Source organism: Lygodium microphyllum, chromosome 11 (genome assembly GCF_053477565.2).
Source record: "Lygodium microphyllum isolate KBCC chromosome 11, Lygodium_microphyllum_v1.1.10, whole genome shotgun sequence".
Lineage (NCBI taxonomy): Eukaryota > Viridiplantae > Streptophyta > Polypodiopsida > Schizaeales > Lygodiaceae > Lygodium > Lygodium microphyllum.
The window spans coordinates 146,824,305-146,846,603 of record NC_141145.1 but is presented as its reverse complement, the minus strand read 5'-3'; the positions used below and the strand labels follow the sequence as shown (position 1 = coordinate 146,846,603).

At 38.5% G+C, this 22,299-nt stretch overlaps 1 protein-coding gene across 4 annotated transcripts in view; it reads right to left on the bottom strand.

Annotated features, from left to right (window-relative positions):
- POLD2 (DNA polymerase delta small subunit) overlaps positions 1–22,299 on the bottom strand; it is a 78,256-nt gene that overhangs the window by 10,528 nt on the left and 45,429 nt on the right. The window contains exons 4-11 of one of the 4 annotated variants that reach the window (XM_087688330.1): positions 14,224–14,350; positions 1,776–1,889; positions 1,529–1,659; positions 1,341–1,427; positions 1,174–1,242; positions 1,020–1,091; positions 822–913; positions 615–742 (exon numbers count right to left, since the gene is read on the bottom strand). In XM_087688330.1, coding sequence (XP_087544456.1) covers positions 615–742; positions 822–913; positions 1,020–1,091; positions 1,174–1,242; positions 1,341–1,427; positions 1,529–1,659; positions 1,776–1,889; positions 14,224–14,350 — 820 coding nt within the window. The remainder of the gene's footprint in view (positions 1–614; positions 743–821; positions 914–1,019; positions 1,092–1,173; positions 1,243–1,340; positions 1,428–1,528; positions 1,660–1,775; positions 1,890–14,223; positions 14,351–22,299) is intronic. The other 3 variants (XM_087688332.1, XM_087688331.1, XM_087688333.1) reach the window with 3 other exon arrangements.

Here is a 22,299-nt window from a genome sequence, read left to right as displayed (position 1 = left end):
CATGTTGTAGATAGTGTGATGCCATTTGATCAACATAACTGGTGGATATAGAATGGTCCAACCAATAAAGGGCACCCAGCTACTGAAGCAAAATAGTTTATTATGCATCTTTATGCTGTATGGCCATGATCCAATGAGGGCAATCTTAACATGATTAAGTGTTACAGATGTAACAAGGTTTTGTTGGGGTTCAACCTCTTTGCTACACACTAGGAAATCACAAATAACCCTTTTGGTATTTATGCAAGCAACACATGGTCCCACTATGACTACATCACATTATAGAAGACAAAATTCGAGAGTGCTTGCACTGTGCACATTGCTGGGATGCTTCTTTTTCCCAGTATTGTAAAAAAGCTTCAAGTATAGCATTCATAATACACAGCTTGTGCCCTGTGTGTTCCTTCCCCAACCATGAATATGTTGTTTACAGAGCATTGTGCATCATCTATGCAGAACAGACTATTTAAGCTTGCAATCCACCACAAAAGATGATCGGAGCTTATGATGCCATTACTGGTTTATCTACTTGAACTTTTAGCGCCAAAAATTAAGACATTTGTTAACTGCAAACACTCTTCAATGGTCTTTACAAAACTAGATATGATGCATACCTAGGGTATCTGGGGCAGTTGGCGCAATATGCCGCCACTTCAGTGTTCTTTCCATGAAGTCCAGCTTCTCCTTGGCACAAGAGTACTTGTTTAAATCGTCAATATTCTGACCTGAGGTCCCAAGAAACCTGCCAGCATTGAATATTAGCAAGCTCAACAGGCGATACACATATCACCCAACAAAATACATTCTTAAAAGTACTTCACCTTACTCCATCAAGCTCAAAACAATGAGGATTTGTGGCAGCATAGAAAGTATTGTAGACGGATGATCCTGGAAAAAGGCACCTATGCAAGGGCTGAAGCAACAAAGAGTAACCAAGGAGAGGTATTGGAATATTTCATTTTGCTGGAACTGGCTGAATTCTTCCTAAAGCCTCTTCCTGTAATTTAAGGCTTGATTACCTGCTGCGGAAGAGAAAAATTTGCAGGATCATTGGGTCCAGGCATGATATCTACTGGGATAGCTGATGCAAGCTGTCAAAAGCCCCACAATAGTGGTCAAAACCAGCTTGTGGAAGAGCACAGTATCACAGACACCTCTATATGCTCCATTCACCTGAGTTAATGCCAGATCAAGCTCCTTAACTGGCTCGACTAACTTGCTTTGCTCCTTGGAGGTGAGTGACTGTTAAAGTTAGTAACTGCAGCAGTTAATCTTGCCATCCAGATACTATCATATAATTATTCTTTGAAACAAAATTCCTTGTACAAAAATTCCGCTACCTGCCCTGCCAACAAGTTATTCTGCAACTGTACTGAGTTCCCAGCTATAACAACATGAACGACCTGAGCTACAATGTTCTGCTCCTGCTAGAAAACCACAAAAGTTACCTGTCAAGAGAACTATGCAAATGACAAGATGATTCATTTTTCCCAGGAAAACTGGAAACACTAATTATGAAAGCCCTTGCCTTATGATCACCCAGGTGTCCAGTAAGATAGTCTACCAAAAGTTGAAACTCGAGGGGATTAGATTGACTCGCACAAATTCTTAGTCCTGACAATATTGCAACATACTTGTCTTCTGATCCTGCAGAGAAAGCTACATATGCAGCTAAGAATAATAAATCTGAGTCCTAGATTAGTTTAATGTTACAGACTATGTCCAAAAATGCTGAGTCGGCTAATGACATTTAGGTCATTAAATTTTCTTATAACCTGAAATCACAATTGAAGGCAGTGGTGTCTGAGCAGGTAAGCCTGCGTCTAAAATATGCTGGACCAAAAATTCACCATCAGTTCCTTCATGACCATGGACGGCAATAACAATACCTGCCAAACATATAAGACCATTGTGAAAGAAGATGATTACACATGCAACAAAAATGCTCAGACAATGCGAGTCTCAATTCTCATCCATAATAACTTTAAAGACCACATATAACATCAAATGAGTGAATTATTCTAGCCATGAAATAGGACTTCATGGAGATATGGAAACACAGTAAGATAGCCAACATCCTTCATTAATCTCCATACCTCCATCCCTCCCTCTCACACCACCCCACCCTCCACCCCGCACAAAGCTGAAAACACAAAACAGGAGAGCTCCAAATGACTGCTGCAGTGAAAACAAACACAGCAACTCTAGTTGGAGCAACATGCTGAAAATGATGCGTATGATCAGGGCAGCAGCTCTAAACAAGAAATACTAAGTGCATGACCATGACTGAAACACAAAGAACTCAAACACAAACACAAAACGCAAAAACATGCGGTGGTTGCTACCGATCTCCTCTCACCTCTTTGCCTGACAACACTTGAGGGCTGCATTCCACTTCCTCTACAGCTACCCTTCATCATTTAGCATTTACCTTCAATACCCTACTGCCGGGAGAAGTGTATTTCACTCCCTTCACTATCCACATTCCCCACAAGTGCAGCCACCTGATCAGCTAGGGCAATGCAATCATCCCAGAGCTTTGCTTTATTGTATCAACATGATTTATTCGCCATGATTCAATGCTCATCATTTTTCACTCTTCTTCTAAGTTTCTTCTCCCAGTGTTTGCTGTACACTCTAATATGTTTCTCCCTACAAAACCTATCTCTATGATATGGTATGAGTGCATATCGTCCCATCACTTTTCTTGACATGATATCAGAGCAAAAGTGCTAAAAGAGCCAAAGATCCTCTTGATCAGAGAAGGCAAACAAAGGTTACGGGTTCAACATCACCTTCAAATTTCTCCTATTTCTATTGCATCATCTAGAGATACCCCTATCTTCTTCTCCCTCCCACCATCCCGTTTTAAATTTGCCATATTGGCGCTATGGCATCTCCTCAAACAAAAGGATAGGATAGACCATTGGGTTCTCCTCCTGTGGCAAAAAAGTTTATACGACCAAAGATTGTCATCATCGACCTTTGCTGCCTACCCCACCGGAGTATATGCGGCTTCCCCTTGGCACACCTGGTTCCACCTCACTCTTCTCAGCCACAGAGATTGTTGTGCTACAACTATCAGTTTTTTATGCTCAAGGCCATAAGACGCACATGATGCATACTAAGCTCTCTTGAAGACTACCAAAATGTGCTAATGAAGCTTTCCCCATCCATATTTGAAGGGTAAAAAGCACAAAACATCAATCGGTTTGGTGTCTGATGTTATTAGTAATCAGCCCAATGATGATGCTACTGAGTTATGCAAAGTATGCAGCAAAAGAAAAGATCAACATGCTTGATTTTCTTTGATTATGGGGCAAGAGACATGGCAGCCCATCTAAGCATCAAAGAGGATGAGATAGGATCCATGGGAGAGGTTGGTATGGCATGCAAAGACTATGCATAGCTTGTCAAACCGGTATTGAAAAGCTTCATTTGCACATTTAGGGATATGCGGATAGTGAAGAGTTCCTTATTGCTCCACTTGAGGATTGTGATGTCTTGATTGGTATACCTTGGTGCCATGGTATGCATATACTCATTGATTCACATGCTAAAATGATCGTTGTTCAACATAAGGGCAAGATCCATACTTTTGATGTAAAAATGAAAGGGATTTTTCAACAAGCCTTGGATTTATGCATGCCCCAAATCGCATTGGCTTTAGTGGCCCAATGCTTATCCTTAAACAAGAGATGATACACCTGGTTAGTCAAAGCCTTTTGAAGACAAAAACAGCTAGTAAGATCCAAATCTTGCCAAGGGCAATCCGAGTAAAGTGCAAAAAAAGGTAGCATAGGGTGCATCAATTTTTCGATCCAACCCCATAAATCACAATATCCACAAAGAATCAAATGATTCACCAAAAGGAGGGATGCAGAAAAGTGAGCATCGTAATTAAGAACGTGCCATTATGATGCATGTATACTGGTGTTACCATGTATAATATCTCAGTCTTTAAAAAAAAAGCAGACTATAAAGACCCAACGATAATGATCAGTATATATTGTTGTGCCCCTCTCTCTCTTTTTTTTTTTGGTGAACAAGAGTATATAAATGTATGTAGATATTTACATTAGGCCTTTAAGCCAACCAAACAGGATGGAAACAACGGTAATGAATCCAACATGCTAACAGAACAATCTACTACATGGGTAACACTAAGAAATCACACAGAAAGGACAACTGCAATAGAGCAAACAATAGCCAGTCCGGGAGCAACAATATCAAGAAGAACCACGTCTGCTGACATCATAGAAGAGATCTGCCATAGCACTAAACCACGAATACGGGCAACCTGACCATGGATGCTTGATATTGAATCAAAATTAAAGGCATTCCGAGTACGCGAAATATGCCACATGGCTGTCTATCTAAGGAAATGGAAAAGGCAAGAATAATCTAAATGCAAGGAAGACAAAGAGGACATATTTTCCATAATCCACAAACGAGCTAGTATGAGTGTTGAGTCCGTTGAGGACCACACGCAAGAAATAAAACTCCAGATCTGTTGAGCAACAAGGCAAGAGACAAAGAGATGAAGCAATGTCTCATCACACGTAGTACAAAATACACGACGACCAACAGAGATCTTTCAAGCACGCAACACATCCCCAATTGGAAGACCCCCAATAAGCAACCTCCACATGAACACTTTACACTGATACAGAACCTTAGACTTCCAAAGCTAGATAAATCTTTCTTTCCAGATCTTTTTACTATTCCAAAGATGCCATATTTTACTAACCTTTCTAGAGACCCATCCCTTGGCTTCCACCATCTAATGATATATCCGGTTAGCTGACCTCTTCTCGAAATCATCACAAAGCATAAACTTCCAATCACGCCATGGATACAATGGTTGTAACATAGGCAAAAAAGAGAACCTTTGAAGTCTGTCCGGTATGGACGACTAAATGTCACTATATCCACGAGGCAACCGAAAGTGCTGACAAATACGCCCGAAAGAATAATGACGGAACTACCCAAGAATAACACCATCAAGGACTGTCTGCAACCCCAACCGAGCCATCCGATTAAACTTTCTCATTGCAAATCTTTATGCGACAAATCCAACAACTTGGAGGAAGCTAAAACTTCTCTTTACAACAAATTCTTCTCCTTTCGAATATCAAGAGGGCGCCGAGCTGCAAAATGTAGCATCTTCTGTCAGGATGCAATCAAATGAGAGAGGAGAAAAGACTGGGAGACCTTAATAGGCCTTGTGAAATTAAGCACATCCAACCAAGAAGCATGAATAACTGTGCTGCCATGAGAGATGCCTGTCTTTTCTATGAAAAATTTAGCAATATCTGACCAAGGATGACTCAGTATACATAGAGGTTGCAAAAGGGTTAGTCTCAGAGCAGCCATATGCAAGTTAACATCCAACAAAGCTCCACCCTTCATCCTTTTAGAAGGAGTCACATGTTGCCATGAATCCACACCTATCCCAAACGATTGTCTTTTCTTTTCCACAACATGAATTTGATAGGCTAAACCAATTCCAAAAGGGATGCATTATAATCAGATTGATTCATTCTCTCTCTTTTTTTTAAAAAATTCATTTTCTCTCTCTCTCTCTCTCTCTCTCTCTCTCTCTCTCTCTCTATATATATATATATATATATATATATATATATATATATATATATATATATATATATATATATATATATAAAACATATTTCCCACTTGCATGTACAAGTTTTGCCCAGTGGTAGCCTTCTAATTCTATTTTCAGCATTATCCAGCTTATTGAGTAAGTTTCTAGAATGTTAATTCTGAAAATTAGTTCAATAATTATTCTACTACTCAAAAATTTGTGTTTACCGGCCAAGAATTAAATTGGCTCAACCAATTTGTCTCTCGAGTGTCCCTTAGCAATAATTGCCCCTTAAAATGACATTAATTAATTAATTAATGCCTAGTCTCTAATATTACTACTAACATTAGTGGCCAATAAATTGATCTAGGCCCAAATCTAACACCGAATACCACCCTAATATCTATTAGGCATAACTTATTACAACTTCTATCTTTGGCACTAATTGATAACTCAAGTCTTGGGTCCGACCCAACGAAATAATGGATTTGCACCTCACGTGCAAGCCACATTTGCATATTTGAGTAACTTTTAATCAAATGTTGCTATTGACTATCCTCAGTCCATCGTCACCTGCCATGTGGCAAGCACCACTCGTGTTTTGTTGTTTTTATTGTCGTACACCCTATCATATCAACCTGAAGGCTACATTTTCGCTACTCTAGTCTATCCTCCAACTATGCCATGTCATCTCCTTCTATTGACTCCGCAGATTTACAATTATGAGATATATTCCAAGGCTTTTTGTTGCGATTTAGGATCCATTAGAGTACAACACACTCTCCATCTCACACTCTCTATCCTGGTCTGAGAAACTCAAGAGTCTAGGGCTTGGTATTCACCTTGTGTGGTGTGTTTGTAGCATTGAGCATCGTATATATTCAACATTCATTTTCAACTTCAATTTTCATTGTCTCTCAGTTATATTATCCATTGTGTTTTTTATTGGTCTCTTCTTTGTTATACAATTGTGTTTGTTATCTGTAGACAAGTATTTCTTTACACATCCTAGAGTTAATATAAAGAAATCTAAATATCCAAGGAAAGAGGGAGAAAATAGCAAGAATTAACTCTAAAGACCCCAACTACTCAAATGAAATAAAAGATATAGCATTACCTTTTGCATTATTTCTAATCATAGAGTTTTTTTTAAATCCTTATTGGCACCAATCTAGATCTCCACGATGATTAATGCTCAGCGTCTGCATAGCGCAAGAAACAACATAGACATGATCAAGATTACAAAAAAATGGATTGCACAAACCTGCCCACTGGCCTTGTGTCATAGAGACGTGAAATTTTAAGATGCTTTAATCTTGCCAATAAAATTTGATTAAGTTATTAATCAAATGTGCACATTTGTTTAACTTATCATCGAGTCAGTTGATTATTTTTCAAAGCACTGAAACACTGATTAGATTGATTTTCAGTATTTAAAGACTGAAATTAATATTTAATTATGGATAATGCTAGAAAAACCATTTGGAAAGGCTCCCACTTGTCAAAAATGCCCATGCAAGACTGAAAAACATCTTTAGAGACTGGAGATGTTGCTAGTCTGATTTGCAACCATTGAAGGATCTTTTGAAGTAGCCAAGGGCAAGAGAAGATCAATCAACAACAGGTGATAGCATCTACAAGCTGTTGAGACAAGGCAACATCAGTAAATAACTAATTTTCTTAAGCTCTTTGCATCTACAAGCTGTCGAGACAGTGCAATAGGAATAAATGACTGATTTTCTTTAATTCTTCGCGGAGAAAGTCTAAATTTTATCTCTTCTCAATATTCTCTCTCATCTCCTAATCTTTCTATAGCCTTGCTCGAAAGATTACAACATTGAGATCACTAGAGACTAAGGAATTTTAGATTTCTCTACATTGTAAATCCTAATCTGCAACATAAATTAGGGTTTAGCAACAGCCTTGGGAAGCGTGCCAAAAAATGGAAGCTCCAAGACTTGGATTCAACAAGGCTAAAGCTGTTGCTAGTCACATTCAACTGAAGGGACCAACAAATCAATGAATTTGGGGCATTTTCCATCTCCATCAAAGTGGGTGAAGGCCAATTAATTGCTTGAATCAAGGGGGAAATCAAATTGAAGACTTGCTGGTCATTTTGGACAGCAAGGAAAGTTGAAATACCGAAAGGGATTGGGAGAGCATTGGGACTATTCTTTGCAAGACGACTGAGTTGTTACAGCTTATGAGAGCCGAATTCTCCACGGTGCAGAAAAAAATTTGTAGGTCTATGAGAAAGAGCTCTTGGCTGTAATTTATACACTGTCTACATTGAAACATTATTTGTTTGGGGGCTGATTTTACACTGCAAACAAATCATCAAACTTTGAGGTACTTTTTGACCCAAACAAAGTTGTCAAAGAAGCATAGGAGATGGGAAAATTTTCTCTCTATGTTTCATTTTCAAATTATACATATTGATGGTAAAAAGAATATTATGGCTGATACACTGTTACGTACGCCACAAATTTCAACCATTAGCATGGTTTATCACACTGATTTGGATGCTATGAAAGAGCGATATGTTGCTAATTCGGACTTTGCTAATGTTTATGATCAACTTTCCAATGGCCAAAGACATAAACACTTTGCACTAAGAGATGGATTTCTGATAATGCATGGATGACTATGTGTCACAAAGCAATTAAGGCCTAGAGTTATCACTGAAAGTCATGCTCCTCCGTATGCAGAATAGAGAGGTATTGATGCCACGGTCAAGGCAATGGAGCACTTTTTTAATTGGCTAGCTTTAAGGCATGATGTAGAACAGTTTGTTAAGATATGTATCATATGCCAAAAGGTAAAGCATGATAGACAAAAGATGCGAAGTTTGTTGCAGCCCTTGCCTATTCCAGATAGACCTTGGCAACCCTTGCCTATTCCTATAAGGAATGATGGGATATAGACTATCATTTACAGGTTTAGCAAACAAGCCCATTTCATTCCAATGAGGGAGAAAATAAAGACTATTCATATGGCACAATTGTTTTTGCAGCTCATATTTAAGTATCATGGTATGACAAAGTCTATCATTAGTGATCAAGACCCCTAAATGACCAATTTATTTTGGAAGGGGTTGATTGAGAATATGGGTACCATGCTCAAATTCTCATCATCCTTCCATATGGAAGCATTTGGTGAGTCTAAGGAAGCAAATTCCACAATGTTAGATCTTTTAAGGTGCTATGTTTCAGACTACAAGACACAACGGGAGTAATATTTGCCCTTGGTTGAGTTTGCTTACAACACACTGCATAGTTCTACAGGCAAAACTCCATCGATTGCAGATTCTGAAGATGACATGCACACTTGGATACTTGATTCAAGTGCGTGATTTCATGTTATACTACATTATGAATGGTTTTCTGACTACAATGGTGGTGCATCTCTAGGTTGTGTAAGAAATATTGCAAGATCTGTAGTTAGGGCATCATCACAAGTTCTTTTCAAGGAACTAGGCAAGGAATGTGGGGCGATGGTCAAGCCAAGCCTTGCTTGCTCTCCAAGAAGTAACTGAAAGTTACTTGATTGATCTAATGGGTGATTCTTAACTTTCAGTTATTCATGCCCGACGTATCACTATTAAGTCCATAGATATGATTCTTGTGGCGTTGTCCACTTCGGAGATAACTGTGTATGTAAAATTGCAAGCATTGGCCGTGTGAAATTGGAATTTCAGCATGGCACCGTGTTTGTTTTACATAATGTAAGGCATGTACCTCAGCTCAAAAAGAGCTTGATAAGCAAAAGACAGCTAGATGATGAAGGCTATCGCACCACCTTTAGAAATAGCGAACGAAAATTTGTAAGGTCTCTTGCATTGCTACCAAGGGCTCCAAAAGTGATACTTTGTATCATTTGTATGTATCTAGCATGCGTGACCATGTAGTTGCAATAACCGAGCAACCAACTGTTTCTTTGAGACATAGCCGATTGGGACATATGAGTTAAACCGTAATGAAAGTGCTTTCTCGCTTAGGTTATTTGTTGTCTTTGAGATATGCAAATTTTGATTGGTGTGATCATTGTATTTATGATAAACATGCTCAAACGCCACATAAAAAATCTTTCTCTAAAGTCATCTCCCTTAGAGTTGGTGCATTCAAATGTATGCTAGATGTTAGGGTTATCTCTAGGAAAAAAGAAGTATTTCATTACTTTTATTGATGATGCCACACGCAAAGTATGGATTTATCCAATCTGTCATAAAGACGAGGCCTTGGATAACTGTGCATGTAAAATTGCAAGCATTGACAATGTGAAATTAGAATTTCAACATGGCTCCACGTTTGTTTTGCATAATATATGTATCTCAGCTCAAGAAAAGCTTGATAAGCACAAGACAGCTAGATGATAAAGGCTATCGCACCACCTTTGGGGATAGCAAATGGAAAATTTATAAGGTCTCTTCCATTGTTGCCAAGGGCTCCAAAAGTAATACTTTATATCCTTCGTATGTATCTAGCGTGCATAACCATTTAGTTGCAATAACCGAGCAACGAAGAGTTTCTTTGAGTCATAGTCAGTTCGGACACATGAGTCAAACTGTAATGAAAGTGCTCTCTCGCTTGGGTTATTTGTTGTCTTTGAGATATGCAAATTTTTAACCGTGTGATCATTGTATTTATGGTAAACATGCTCATACGTCACATAAATAATCTCTTTCTCTAAAGACTTCACCCTTAGAGTTGGTACATTCAAATGTATGCCAGATGCCAAGGTTATCTCTAGGAAAAAAGATGTATTTCATTACTTTTGTTGATGATACCACACGCAAAGTATGAGTTAATCCAATCCGTCATAAAGACAAAGCCTTGGATAAATTTAAAAAATCCATGGCCCTTGCTGAATATCAGGCATGCAAGTCATTAAAATGTCTTCACTTTGACAATGGTGGGAAATATATGTCCAAAGGCTTTTAGGACTTTTGTCACAACAAAGAGATTAAAAGGGAGCTTACCGCTCCTCACAATCCATCCCAAAATGGTGTTACACAGCATATGAACAGGACTATTCAAGACAAGGTCCATACAATGTTGTCACATACTGCTTTCTCTCATGGATTCTGAACAGAGGCTGTTATGACAGCCGTTCACTTGATTAATCGATCACCAAACAAGTCTTTGGATTCGTGGTTGGCCAGCTTTGTATGCTCACTAAGAAGTGTTTGGCTACGGGGCATTGGTGCACATTCGCAAGAAAGAATGCAACAAACTTGAGCCAAAGTCCTATAAATGTATTTTCCTAGGATATGGTAATGAAGGTGAAATGGACCCTAGCGTATCAATTATGGGATCCCGAGAAAAAAAAAGTAGTATGTAGCAATGATGTCATCTTCTAGGAAGATCACATGCATAAACAGCTCGAAAAGACAGAGGAGGTCAAAAGGGTTGTATTCCGAGAGGATGTACCAATTGAACAGCAAAGGATGCCTGCCAGTCAACAACAAATACTTGCTGTAAATGTCCCTAAAAATGCAATGAATGATGCTGAAATGATCAATAAGACATTGCCCATGATGTACCACAAATTCAGTAAGAACAAATGCCTTTGGACCACCCAACCAGAACCAGCTGTACAAAATGCTGAACCTGCAGAACAGCAAGCTGTTGATGCAGATTTGCAGGATAAACACCTAGCAAATCTTATCTATTGGGTCCATAGGTTGACCACAGTGCAAAGACAACCAGATAAGCTTGTTCTTGGTGTCAATTATGTGGCTAATTATGTCATGTTGACTGATTGTGGTGAGCTCTCATGCTTTTAAGAAGTAATGGACAAAAAAGACAGCAAGAAACGGCATAAGGCTAAGCTGACAAAGATAGAATCTCCCATGAAAAATAGCACTTGGAATTTAGTGCATTTGCCTACAGGGCAGAAGTACTACTATGCAAATGGGTTTACGAAATGAAAGTCACTTCTTGTTCTTTGTCAAAAAACAAGGCACGACTAGTTGATAAAGAGTACAAGCAAGAACACGAAATTGACTTTAATGAAATCTTTTCCCCCATAGTCAAAATGACTACTTTGTGAACCATCTTGGGCTTGATTGCATCTAAAGATATGGAACACATTCAAATGGATATCTTACATGGTAACCTGGATGGGGAGATTTATATGCAACAACCTGAGGGTTTTGTTGCAAAGGGGGAAGAGCACATGGTATGTAAACTCAACAAGAGTTTGTATTGGCTGAAACAAGCACCATGAGAATGGTATCATAAATTTGATACATTATACAATCTCAGGGATTCCATCACTCTCAAGTTGATCACTGCTTATACACCAAGAAGGCTGCATATGGCAACCTTATTCTCTTGCTTTTGTATGTGGATGACATATTGATTGCAAGCAAGGATGCTCACGCCTTGGACTCCTTGAAGCAAAGCTTACACAGTAGCTTTGATATGCAGGATCTTGGTGAGGCCAATCATATTCTTGGCACGCATATATTCAAGGACAGATCAAAGGGTCTTCTCTATCTGTCACAACAAGAGTATGTTACTAAGATTTTACGCGTTTCAATATGAAGGGAGAAAAATCCATTTGAGTACTACTACCTCCATATGTGAAACTTAGTGCAAATGACATCCCTACATTTGATGATGGAAAGGCTGAGATAACCAAGATTCCTTATGCTTCAATTGTTGGTAGCTTGATGTATGCTATAGTTGCTATACGTCCTAACATTGCATTTGCGATGGGCGTGGTTAGCAGGTACATGGCATATCTTGGCAAAAAGCATTGGAAAGCAGTGAAGGATATCATGAGATACCTTAAGGGCATAAAGGATTTGTGTATCTACTTTGGTAAGCTGAAGTCATCTGTTGTTCGCTTCACGGATGCAAACTATGCTAGTCATCCTGACTGTAAAAAGTCTACTTCAAGATATGTGTTCACGTTCACAGGAGAAGCAGTCTCTTGGATATCCAGATTTCAAAAGTGTGTTGCATTGTCTACTACAGAGACAAAGTATGTGGCTGCCACTGAGACATGCAAAGAGGCTTTATGGCTTTCACATCTGGTCAGAGAGCTTGGTATTACAGAGGTTCCTATTCTCCATTGTGACAGTCAGGGCTATCATGCTAGCACAAAATCCTATCTTACATGCAAAGACAAAGCACATACATGTGAAGTATTATTTTATTAGGAAAGTACTTGATAGCAATAGCATTGAGCTTGTCAAGGTACATACACATGATAACCTTGTAAACCTTCTTACGAAATGTCTTCTAGCGGAGGGGTTTGCTCATTGTTGCCAGATGATGGGGTTTGGATAATATACGTATATTTCAGCTTTGTACATATAAAGACTTAGCTAATTCTTTCCTCTACCTTCAAGCATGTTGCCTTTAGGTGGGAAGTTGTTGGGAATAAAGATTCATTCTGCCTTTTACAGTGTTCAGGTGTGCATGCACCCTTACACTCGTACTTTACATATATTATCAAAACCTAAAGTCGTACATCTAGACATTGTACCAAAAACTTAAGAGTGTCGTGCTCTCACTCTTTCCACTCTGAACTCTGCACTAAACCTGATCTGCACCCTATCTCAACTCCTTTCACATCAGCCATCATCACATCCAGAGTAGATAGGTAATAGATAGGCTAAGATTCTCTTAGCCCTTCCTTGAAACTAGATAGATAATATATAGGCTAAGATTCTTTGACATAGGGAGGCATGGAGTATTCACACTACTCTCACTAGAATTTGTTCACATCCAAAAGGGCATACAATATCCAACTAGGGAGATACAAACTCCAATAACTATGATAAACCTGTGTGTGTGTGAGAGAGAGAGAGAGACATCCCATTCATGAGTCCAACTACCTATCCACCCCTACCTGTCCTCCATCCTATCCATCCATCCTATCTGTATACCTATTTCAATAAGCATATGCAACAAGACCTTTCCAAAGGAGTTCTCAGCATGCTAAAGCTACATTGATTTTTCGTCCAAAACCATATGGCATTCACAGGCTTTATGGACCCCATCTGTCTCTTCTAATCGCAGGGACAATTTATCTTATTACAGACTATTCTCAAGAGAACGCAAGGCACCACCTGTCTAAAGCAGATATGGATAAATGCTTGATGTCAATTTCTCAACTGTTTTTGGTCTCATTTGGTCAATAGTGTGATGAAAGTTTCAGAATTCACAAACTAGATCTGAATTTTTTGGATGGATAAGAGGACCCAATCCTACCAGCTAATAAGATGCATTGAACATATCAATGTGCATAAGCAACAAGACCTTTCCAATGGAGAAATCAGCATGCTGATGCTGCATCAATTTTGGTCGCATTTGGTCAATGTTGCAATAAGTGTTTGAAAAATCACAGATTAGATCTGAATCTTTTGGATGAATAAGAAGCATCAAAGCTACCAGCTCTACAAGATCTTGAATATTAGTGGCAGAATGTTGTTTTTTACTTTCTAAGAAACTATACATTGATCCCATTCTTTTGCTATAATATTCAAAACTTTCAAAATTGGAAATACTACTTAAGAAACTGTGCATTGATCCCATTCTTTTACTATAATATTCAATACTTTCAAAATTAGAAGTACTACTAAGGAAAAATATACTGCCTACCAGTTACATATGATGAAACACAAACTGTTTCTCCCACTAGTTTGACTCGTCCACTTTCATCCTCCAAAATAAGATAATCATTGGGATGCATGAAATTGTGAGGGGCAACCAATGGATGAATTGACCGCTATTCACACGGAAATCACAAACAAGTTAGTTCAACAAATATTTCACACAGATTACAGGCCATCTATTTGATCTGAGAAGAGTGATAGAAACTCAAAGGATGAACCTTTGAAATGGTAAATTACAAATTAAAGATCATCGTAATGGTACTGCATTAATTATTTAAGGGACTAGAATTCAGATTTCAAAGTTTGAAACAAGTCACGATGTACTTGACATCTAGAAGGTGAAAGTACAGTCCTCACAAAATACAATCAAAACTACATTTATGCTATTTGAAGAATCTACAACCTAAGTTTAGATTTGAAAAAATGGAAGTCAAATAAGAAACAGGAAGAGTGAAATTATGAAAATGAAAGCACCTGTGTGGGAGGTGGAAGAAGACTTTTGGGGAGGAGTTAAGAAAGAAAGAATGCTCAGAGCAAAAGGAAGTCAGTCAGTGAATCACATTAACATCTACGATATGCCAATGCCACATGAGACAAAAATGATGCATACAATTTATTCATTTCATATCTCAAACCCAATAAAGAAAACTAAACAAACAAGTAATGCCATGTATGTGTACAGTGTACAGGAGCTCCTGCCAAATATCCTCAATGTAAACCACCTTTGGTGGAGTACTTACTGCCATCTCTTTCTGTACCCAGCTTACAAGCATTTGCACTGTTTATGCTCTCTGGGCTGCCAGTTCCCTATTGAACTAGTTCCTAAAGTGTGAATCCATCTGAGAATGCTCTTTTAATAAAATAGAAGCAACATCTGAAAGGCCCTTTGAAAGAGTTTCAAAACAGATAGATCAGTGGCCTTGGAATCCTACAAAAAGCATCAGCAATTTTATTATTTGCAACTTTATTATTTGCACATCAAAGATAGCATATGTCAAAGTGGAACTCTTGCATGAGTTTGGCTCATATGGGAGGCTGATTGCAGAGAAAAGTTCAGCAAATTATGGTCTATTGATCTTGAAAAGCACAATTAGCTGCCATCTAAGTAATGATGTTGATGTCTACGCATGAGAATGAAGATCTATCTTCAACTATTCCTTCTCTTGTGGCATGACACAATTTGCGTCAGCTGGCAGCTCTTGAAAGCAATGGGTTGGCCATCTTCTATCAAAGTGGTAGCTAATATCCATGTGTACACCACAAGGCTTGTTCAAATCAGCCATCCACAACATTCACACACCCACCACCAACAACTTCAACGTAGTTTGAGTCAACTGGCAAATCTTGAATACAACACGTTGAAGCACACAAGAGGAAGTAAGAACTATGGCAAATGGAGCAAGAGAGCGACAGAGAGAGACACCGTATGTGGGAGCTCCAACAATCACAATGTGTAACCGACCTCCCCTTATTCTATTAGTCACTGAAAGAATAAAGAATGGTGTAACAATGATGGGCACCCACCACCCACTGTGTACAAGTATATGGGTACTATCAATGTTATGAATACATCAACAACATAGACAAAAGGTACCTTTACCACCAACCACCTTCCACTTAAAGGCGAATATGTCCCTAGTGAGGAGAAAACAAGAAAAAAGTGGCAAAGTACAAATGTACATAAAGTACAACAGGATGAGGAAAGACATCATCTCATCCAATGCCGGTCATCTTCCTAGGGAAGTAAAATGCTCCGTTGAGTAACTTTTAGTGAGAAAATATCCAAGATTTTGATCCATTGAGATCTTAAAAAGCTCAATGAACTTGTCCTCAATGACCTCTTTAACAAACTAGTTATGCACCTCAATGTGCTTTGCCTTTGCATGAAAGACCCGATTCCTTCCTAACTAAATATCGCTCATAAAGTCTGAATAAAGTGTAGAGACCACATCAGTAACACCAAGGTCTGCTACACATGGCCTAACCAAAGAGCCTCCTTGCAAGCTTCAATGGTTGCAACATACTCTACCTTTGTAGTAGATAGAGCCGTGCATCTCTGCACCCTAGACATCCAAGAAACAGCACCTCCAACAAAGATAAAGACATAGCTAGAGGTGGACTTCCTATTGTCTATATGTCGTACATCATCAGAGTTAGTGTACCCCACAACTCTTATATCCTAGCCACCTTAGTAGCCAAAGAAACGTTTAAAAACAAAACATCAAAAACGTGTTTCGTAAGTTTCTTTCAAAAAGGGATAAAATAAGAAACAAGTTTTTTTAATATAGGGATTTTTTAATAGTTTTAACTCGAAAAAGAGGTTTTAAATCTCTATGAAACTCTCTCTTAAACAAAGAAAGACCAATCAAGCTTAAGTAATAATACAGGAAAGTCAATTGAGAATAATACGTTACATATCAATGCTCCATTATTGGCTTATGTCAAAGTTCGTCTTTGAACAAGCTACACTATGGTTCAAACCTCAAACATTATGATTCATACATTTCACACAAAGAAAATTAAAATAGATAGTAAATAGTCCACGTACAATATGGAATAAGTCAAGTTGCAACATCATGATTCTCATTTCAAAACAAACTAACAAAATTTTAAATACCAAAATCCATAATGAATCATAATATATTATAAATAACTCACAAATGAGACTAAAGTCATATAATAATCAACTCTCAAGAAAAGAATACGTATTAGGTTGACAAAGTCCAATAACTAAACAAAATTCCGAAAAAGTAAGTCTATCTTCAAAAATCTTGAGTCCTCTCACAAGTCATTACTTATCATCATCATCATCATGTTTAACATGCCCAACAGTTTTTGTCCAAAAACCATGTTTTTGGATCCTCCCTCCACAATAGACACCCCCCTCCCAAAACCCAAAAAAAAGGACCCATGTTTTCACTATCAGAAACATTTCTTACTTTGAGAAACATTTCTTAAGTTTCAAGCTCAAAGAAACGCATTTCTTTGCTGCTATACTAGCCACCATAACATGTGCATATATCTACAATGGTCTTAAGGTACCTCATGATACCTTTTATAACATCCTAGTGCTACTTGCTAAGTGTAGCCATATAGCGTGCCATAACTCCCTGTACAAATGCTATATCATAGTGAGTGGCTATCATGGCATACATCAAATTTCCCCCTCCAAATACATAAGGGATCTTAGCCATCTCCGTCTTCTGCTCATCTAATTCATGTGGAAAGATAAAAGATAGTCGATAGGCTTAACATCTTGTATATGGAAGCATTCAATGACCTTCTGTACATACTCCTTCTGTGAGTGACAAGTAAAGAAGCTTTTGAGAGCGATTGCGTGTGTGATGCACATCCCAAGAATATGTAGGGCATGTCCCATGTCCTTCATCTCAAAGCTCTTCTTAAGTTGAGTTTTCAAAGCATTCAGCTTATCATGAGCTCTCCCAACACTCAACATATCATCCACATAAAGTACCAAGATTATAAAACTCATAGTTACCTGGAACGGGGAACAGGAACGGGAGCGGGACCCCCTGGAACGGGGGGAACGTCCAAGGTGGGGGAATGGGAACGGGGGGGGGAACGGCACATATCTTAAGTGCCCCAAATATGCCCTGCATGATCAAGTTGCCCCAAAGAATGTCCCTCTAATTGCCCCAATACCCCTCAATGCTCCAAATTGACCCAAATGTCCCAAAATTGACTCGATTACCCCCACAGCTCCAAATTGCTCATGAATTGCCTCAATTATTCTAGTTTCCCTTGAAATTAGACAATATAAATGGATAATTACCTTGGAATTGCGAATAGGCTGAAATTTGATTGTGATTTGCAAGAGTTCATAATGCATCAAATTTGAGCTTTGCATGGACCCCCAATTGGCTTGTGGGTTGTCTTGACACTTTGAATATGAGAGAGAGAGAGAGAGATATTAGTGTGTGCACATTAGGCAATGGAGATAGGTAAACATGTAGTAGAAGGAGTGTGATATAAGCAAAAAGAAAAAACGTGAAAAAATGTAATTTTTTTGTCAATAGGCCTGGAATGGCCGTTCCAAACAGGGAACGGCAGGGAACGGCCCAGGGAACGACAGGGAACGTTCCCTGGCCGTTTCACCTCCTCCAAGGATCTGGAACGCGTTAAACCGTTCCTATAGGCTGGAACGGCCGTTCCCTGTTTCTATGATAAAACTACCATCACGAGTCTTCTTCGTGTAGAGACAAAGATCCATATCACTACGAGAGCAAAACTACGACCGCATAAATGCATCAAACTTATTAATCTCATCATGCAAGTCCCCTTGTAAAAAAACTATCTTAACATCCATCTAATAGAAGTCTTGGTCTAACTACTCAACCAAAGACAATACCAAACATAAGGTAATCATCTTGACTACAAGAGAAAAGACTTCATCAAAGTCAATGCCATACTTCTACGCTTAAAACACTAAGCAACTAATCTGGTCTTATAAGCTAGCTTTGGCCTTATAAGGATACTCTTCAACTCATACATCCACTTCCATGGCAATGTATGTTTCCCATTGGACAAAGTAACAAAATCCCGTGTATGGTTTTTCTGTGAGAGTGCGCAACAAAAGAGAAATACGAACACAAAGAGAAGCAAAAGAGAGAGAGAGAAAGCAAAGGGCCAAGGAAGAATACTACACTAACTGAAGAATGATGATGGATTGATCACTCCTTACACGCAACCTAAAGCATCAGTGAGGACACCAAATTAGGTTGATGCTGATAGCAACACCAAGCATGGAGAGTCCAATGTCCGAGAATCGCAGTGGGTATCTACAAAGGAAAAATTAAAGATTGAAGAGTATGTGTGCCTATCGGGGGGTGGGTTGTGGGACTATAAATAGCCAAATCTCCAAAAAATTGACTGACATGCTTTCATAGGGGCCATAAATGCTAGCTGACCAGCATTAAATATCAACCATCACCGGGGTAGCCTTCAAATCCTTCTCCTTTGGCTTCAAATAGAGACACTTTTACGAGTACCTCTCTTTAGGACGAGTGCCCTTCCCACAAAGTGAGCACTTCGAGTTCTTCTCCTTCTCATTCTTCTTGTCCTCCTGTTTCTTGTCCTTCGCTTGTGCCTTTTTCTTTCCTCCACCTATACCTACAATAAATGCCTTAGTGGAGCTAGAACTGCTAGCCCCAACCTCTCTAAATCACTCATGATGCTCCAAGACAAGCAGTGAAATTTCCTCCCATAAGAGTATCTCGCGGATCCTCAATGTGATAAGGCTTGTATAGAAGACATTGAGAACCAAGGAGATGGCAATTGAGTCAAAAGGATCATGGCCATCTCTTCAAAGGATACCATCTGACCAAGAGAGACAAGCTTACCTCTCATGTCCTCTATCATCCTGATGTGCTCCCTCATAGAGGAGAAATCATCAATACTAAGCATTTCAACTGCTTCTCAAGGCAAATCTTGTGTGAAAACATCTTGTGCTAATACAAATATACAAGTTTCTTCCGCACTTCCATTGCGGTCTTCAACCTACGAACATGCACAAGGAAAGAATCCTATAAACTCATAAAGAGAAAGAATCAAGCTCTAGAGTTGAGCCAATCCCACAAGGATGTGTGATTCACAGAAGTCCTATTTATTGGATCCTCCTTATGACAAGGGATGAAATCTAAAACAAGAGCCTAAAGATGAAAGGTGTCGAGTATGCACTCTATCTTACATAACCACAATGAATAGTTCAAACCATTGAGTCTATCTTCTTTGGGTAATGAAGTTACGAAAGCACTTCCACCGAGGGTATCAAGGACGACATCTTCACTAAGAATGAAACCTTATGTGAAATATGAATGAAAGGAGGACGGGTACGAATGGGAAACTCCTCTTCCCGACTATAATCACAATAATCGCATCTCCGCTCAAAAGAGTGTCTAGGAAAAAGCTCCTTTGAGTCATCAAAGTTAGTGAATGAGTAAGATATCTTCCATTTTCCAATCACCCAAAAATCTACATTTTGATAGAGATAGCAAGAAAGACAGAAGGCAGCCAGCTACAGAGACTATAGATATGTCGTCTGTCAAGAAAAAGTTGTCGCCTGCAACCAGAAAGCACTTGTCTGCACTAGGATGTTATCGCCTACACCAAGATGTGGTCACCTAGAAAATGCAAATTTGCATTCTTACAAGAAAGATGGGGCCGTCTGATGACTAGACAAGGCCAACTCGTCCTGGATAGTATAGCCTAGTCATCAAAAGGATCTATTGGGCTTTGAAGCACCTATATGGACCGTAAATACAATAAATGTAAGCTGAAATTTTGCATTTTGAACATCACGGCAGCTCCTCTGCGATTAAAATCTGCTCTTTTGCAAGAAATCACCAAACTATGTTCTCACTTAGACGAGGATACCATGTGAGAGTGCACAATAGAAAAGAAACACAATCACAAAGAGAAGCAAAGAGAGAGAAAGAGAGGAAGCAAAGGATGAAGGAAGAATATTGCACTAACTAAAGAAAAATGTTGACTAATCAATCCCTACACGCAATCCAAAGTGTCAATGAGGAGACCAAGCTAAGTAGAAAGTGCTTCTTGGAAGAATGATAGATAAGAGAGCAAAAAGCATGTGGCTAAAATTTCAACATGAGAGCTTATTGGAAATGAAAAGAGAGACCTCAACTACATAAGTCTAGGGCATGGGTGCTCAAAAGTGAAAAGTAGAGGCTACAAAGAGTAGGAACACTTATCTCTTCAAAATGACACATGTCCTATCCTATTCTAAATACCATACATCACTTTTTTAGAGAAAGAAACCTCTAAACCTTCTCCTCTAAAAATCTCTCAAACAATGAAGAATTTGAGATGGCTGTTAAAGACAAAATTGTTCCTTCTTGAATTCTAAAGTCTTTAGCATAAACAAAATATCCATTTGAGGAACTTTCAAAAATAATAACCTCCTAAATTATAGGAGTCGTCAAATCTAGATTCTAGAGAGCTTAATTAGATAGATTCATCAATTCATGGTTTGTTTCTTAGATCATGAGCATCTGATTTTGCTTTATCATCAATTTTTGATGGACGCGTATCTTAGGCATGGCACCTATATTTTTATGTGCTTATTTATCAAAGCGCTTGATATTTATTTATTATTTTTATATGTGCATGGGCGCACGATTTAAATACTTGTAGTGGACATTGATTTGGGTATCGCCTGACTTCTTGGGCGCCCATTAGCTTTAATTCTTTATTGGCACAAAAGCAAACTCAAAAGCTAAAGCATACTATTTTGTAAATTGGGCTATTATTTGAGCTTGAAGATGAATAGTATATTAAATACATGCTTTGTGGAGCGCTCACACAATGCATGGGAGGAGATTGTACCCAATTGGTCTCTTGTTCATGTCGTGCAAGCTTTCTTCATTGGTTTGTGTATAAAAAAATAGAGTTCTTTTATTCTTGGGGACCTTCTGACACTACTTAAACTACTCATTATATGGGCTTCTAGTCAATGTGACTTTCCGAGTGAAAAAGTCTTAGTCATCTAGGCTTTCTACTCGATATGACCACCGGACTAAACTTGTAATTTCTCTTGGATATCTCATTAATGATGACCCAAGTATAATTCTAGAGCATTCTAACCATTGGTCACCCTTGAAAAGAAATATGAATATTTAACCATATTTTTAAACACTCAAAAAATACAAATCACCTTTCAAGTAAATGAGCATTAAATTAATTTGAATCGATGAGTCAATATGTATTGGTGACAATTGCTATACAAAAGGTTTGTTACATCCCTCTCTCTTGAAATCTGTTTTGTCCTCAAGATGTTGCTTGAAGTATTTTTGGTCCTACAACTTCTTCAATAGCTACAAGTATTGCTAGAAAGCCTTTAGATACTCCATTGGTTTTGAATCTAAATGACAGTAATATTTAAATTTTTAAAAAATATTTTCTAAAAATATTCGTTTCTCGTTTCCTAATCATATGAAAAACTATTTGCTCTAGTTGAAGTATCTCTTTCATGTGGATGCTCTATCACAAGTTTCAATGGTGGAGACTCTTCATAGGGCTTCAAAAA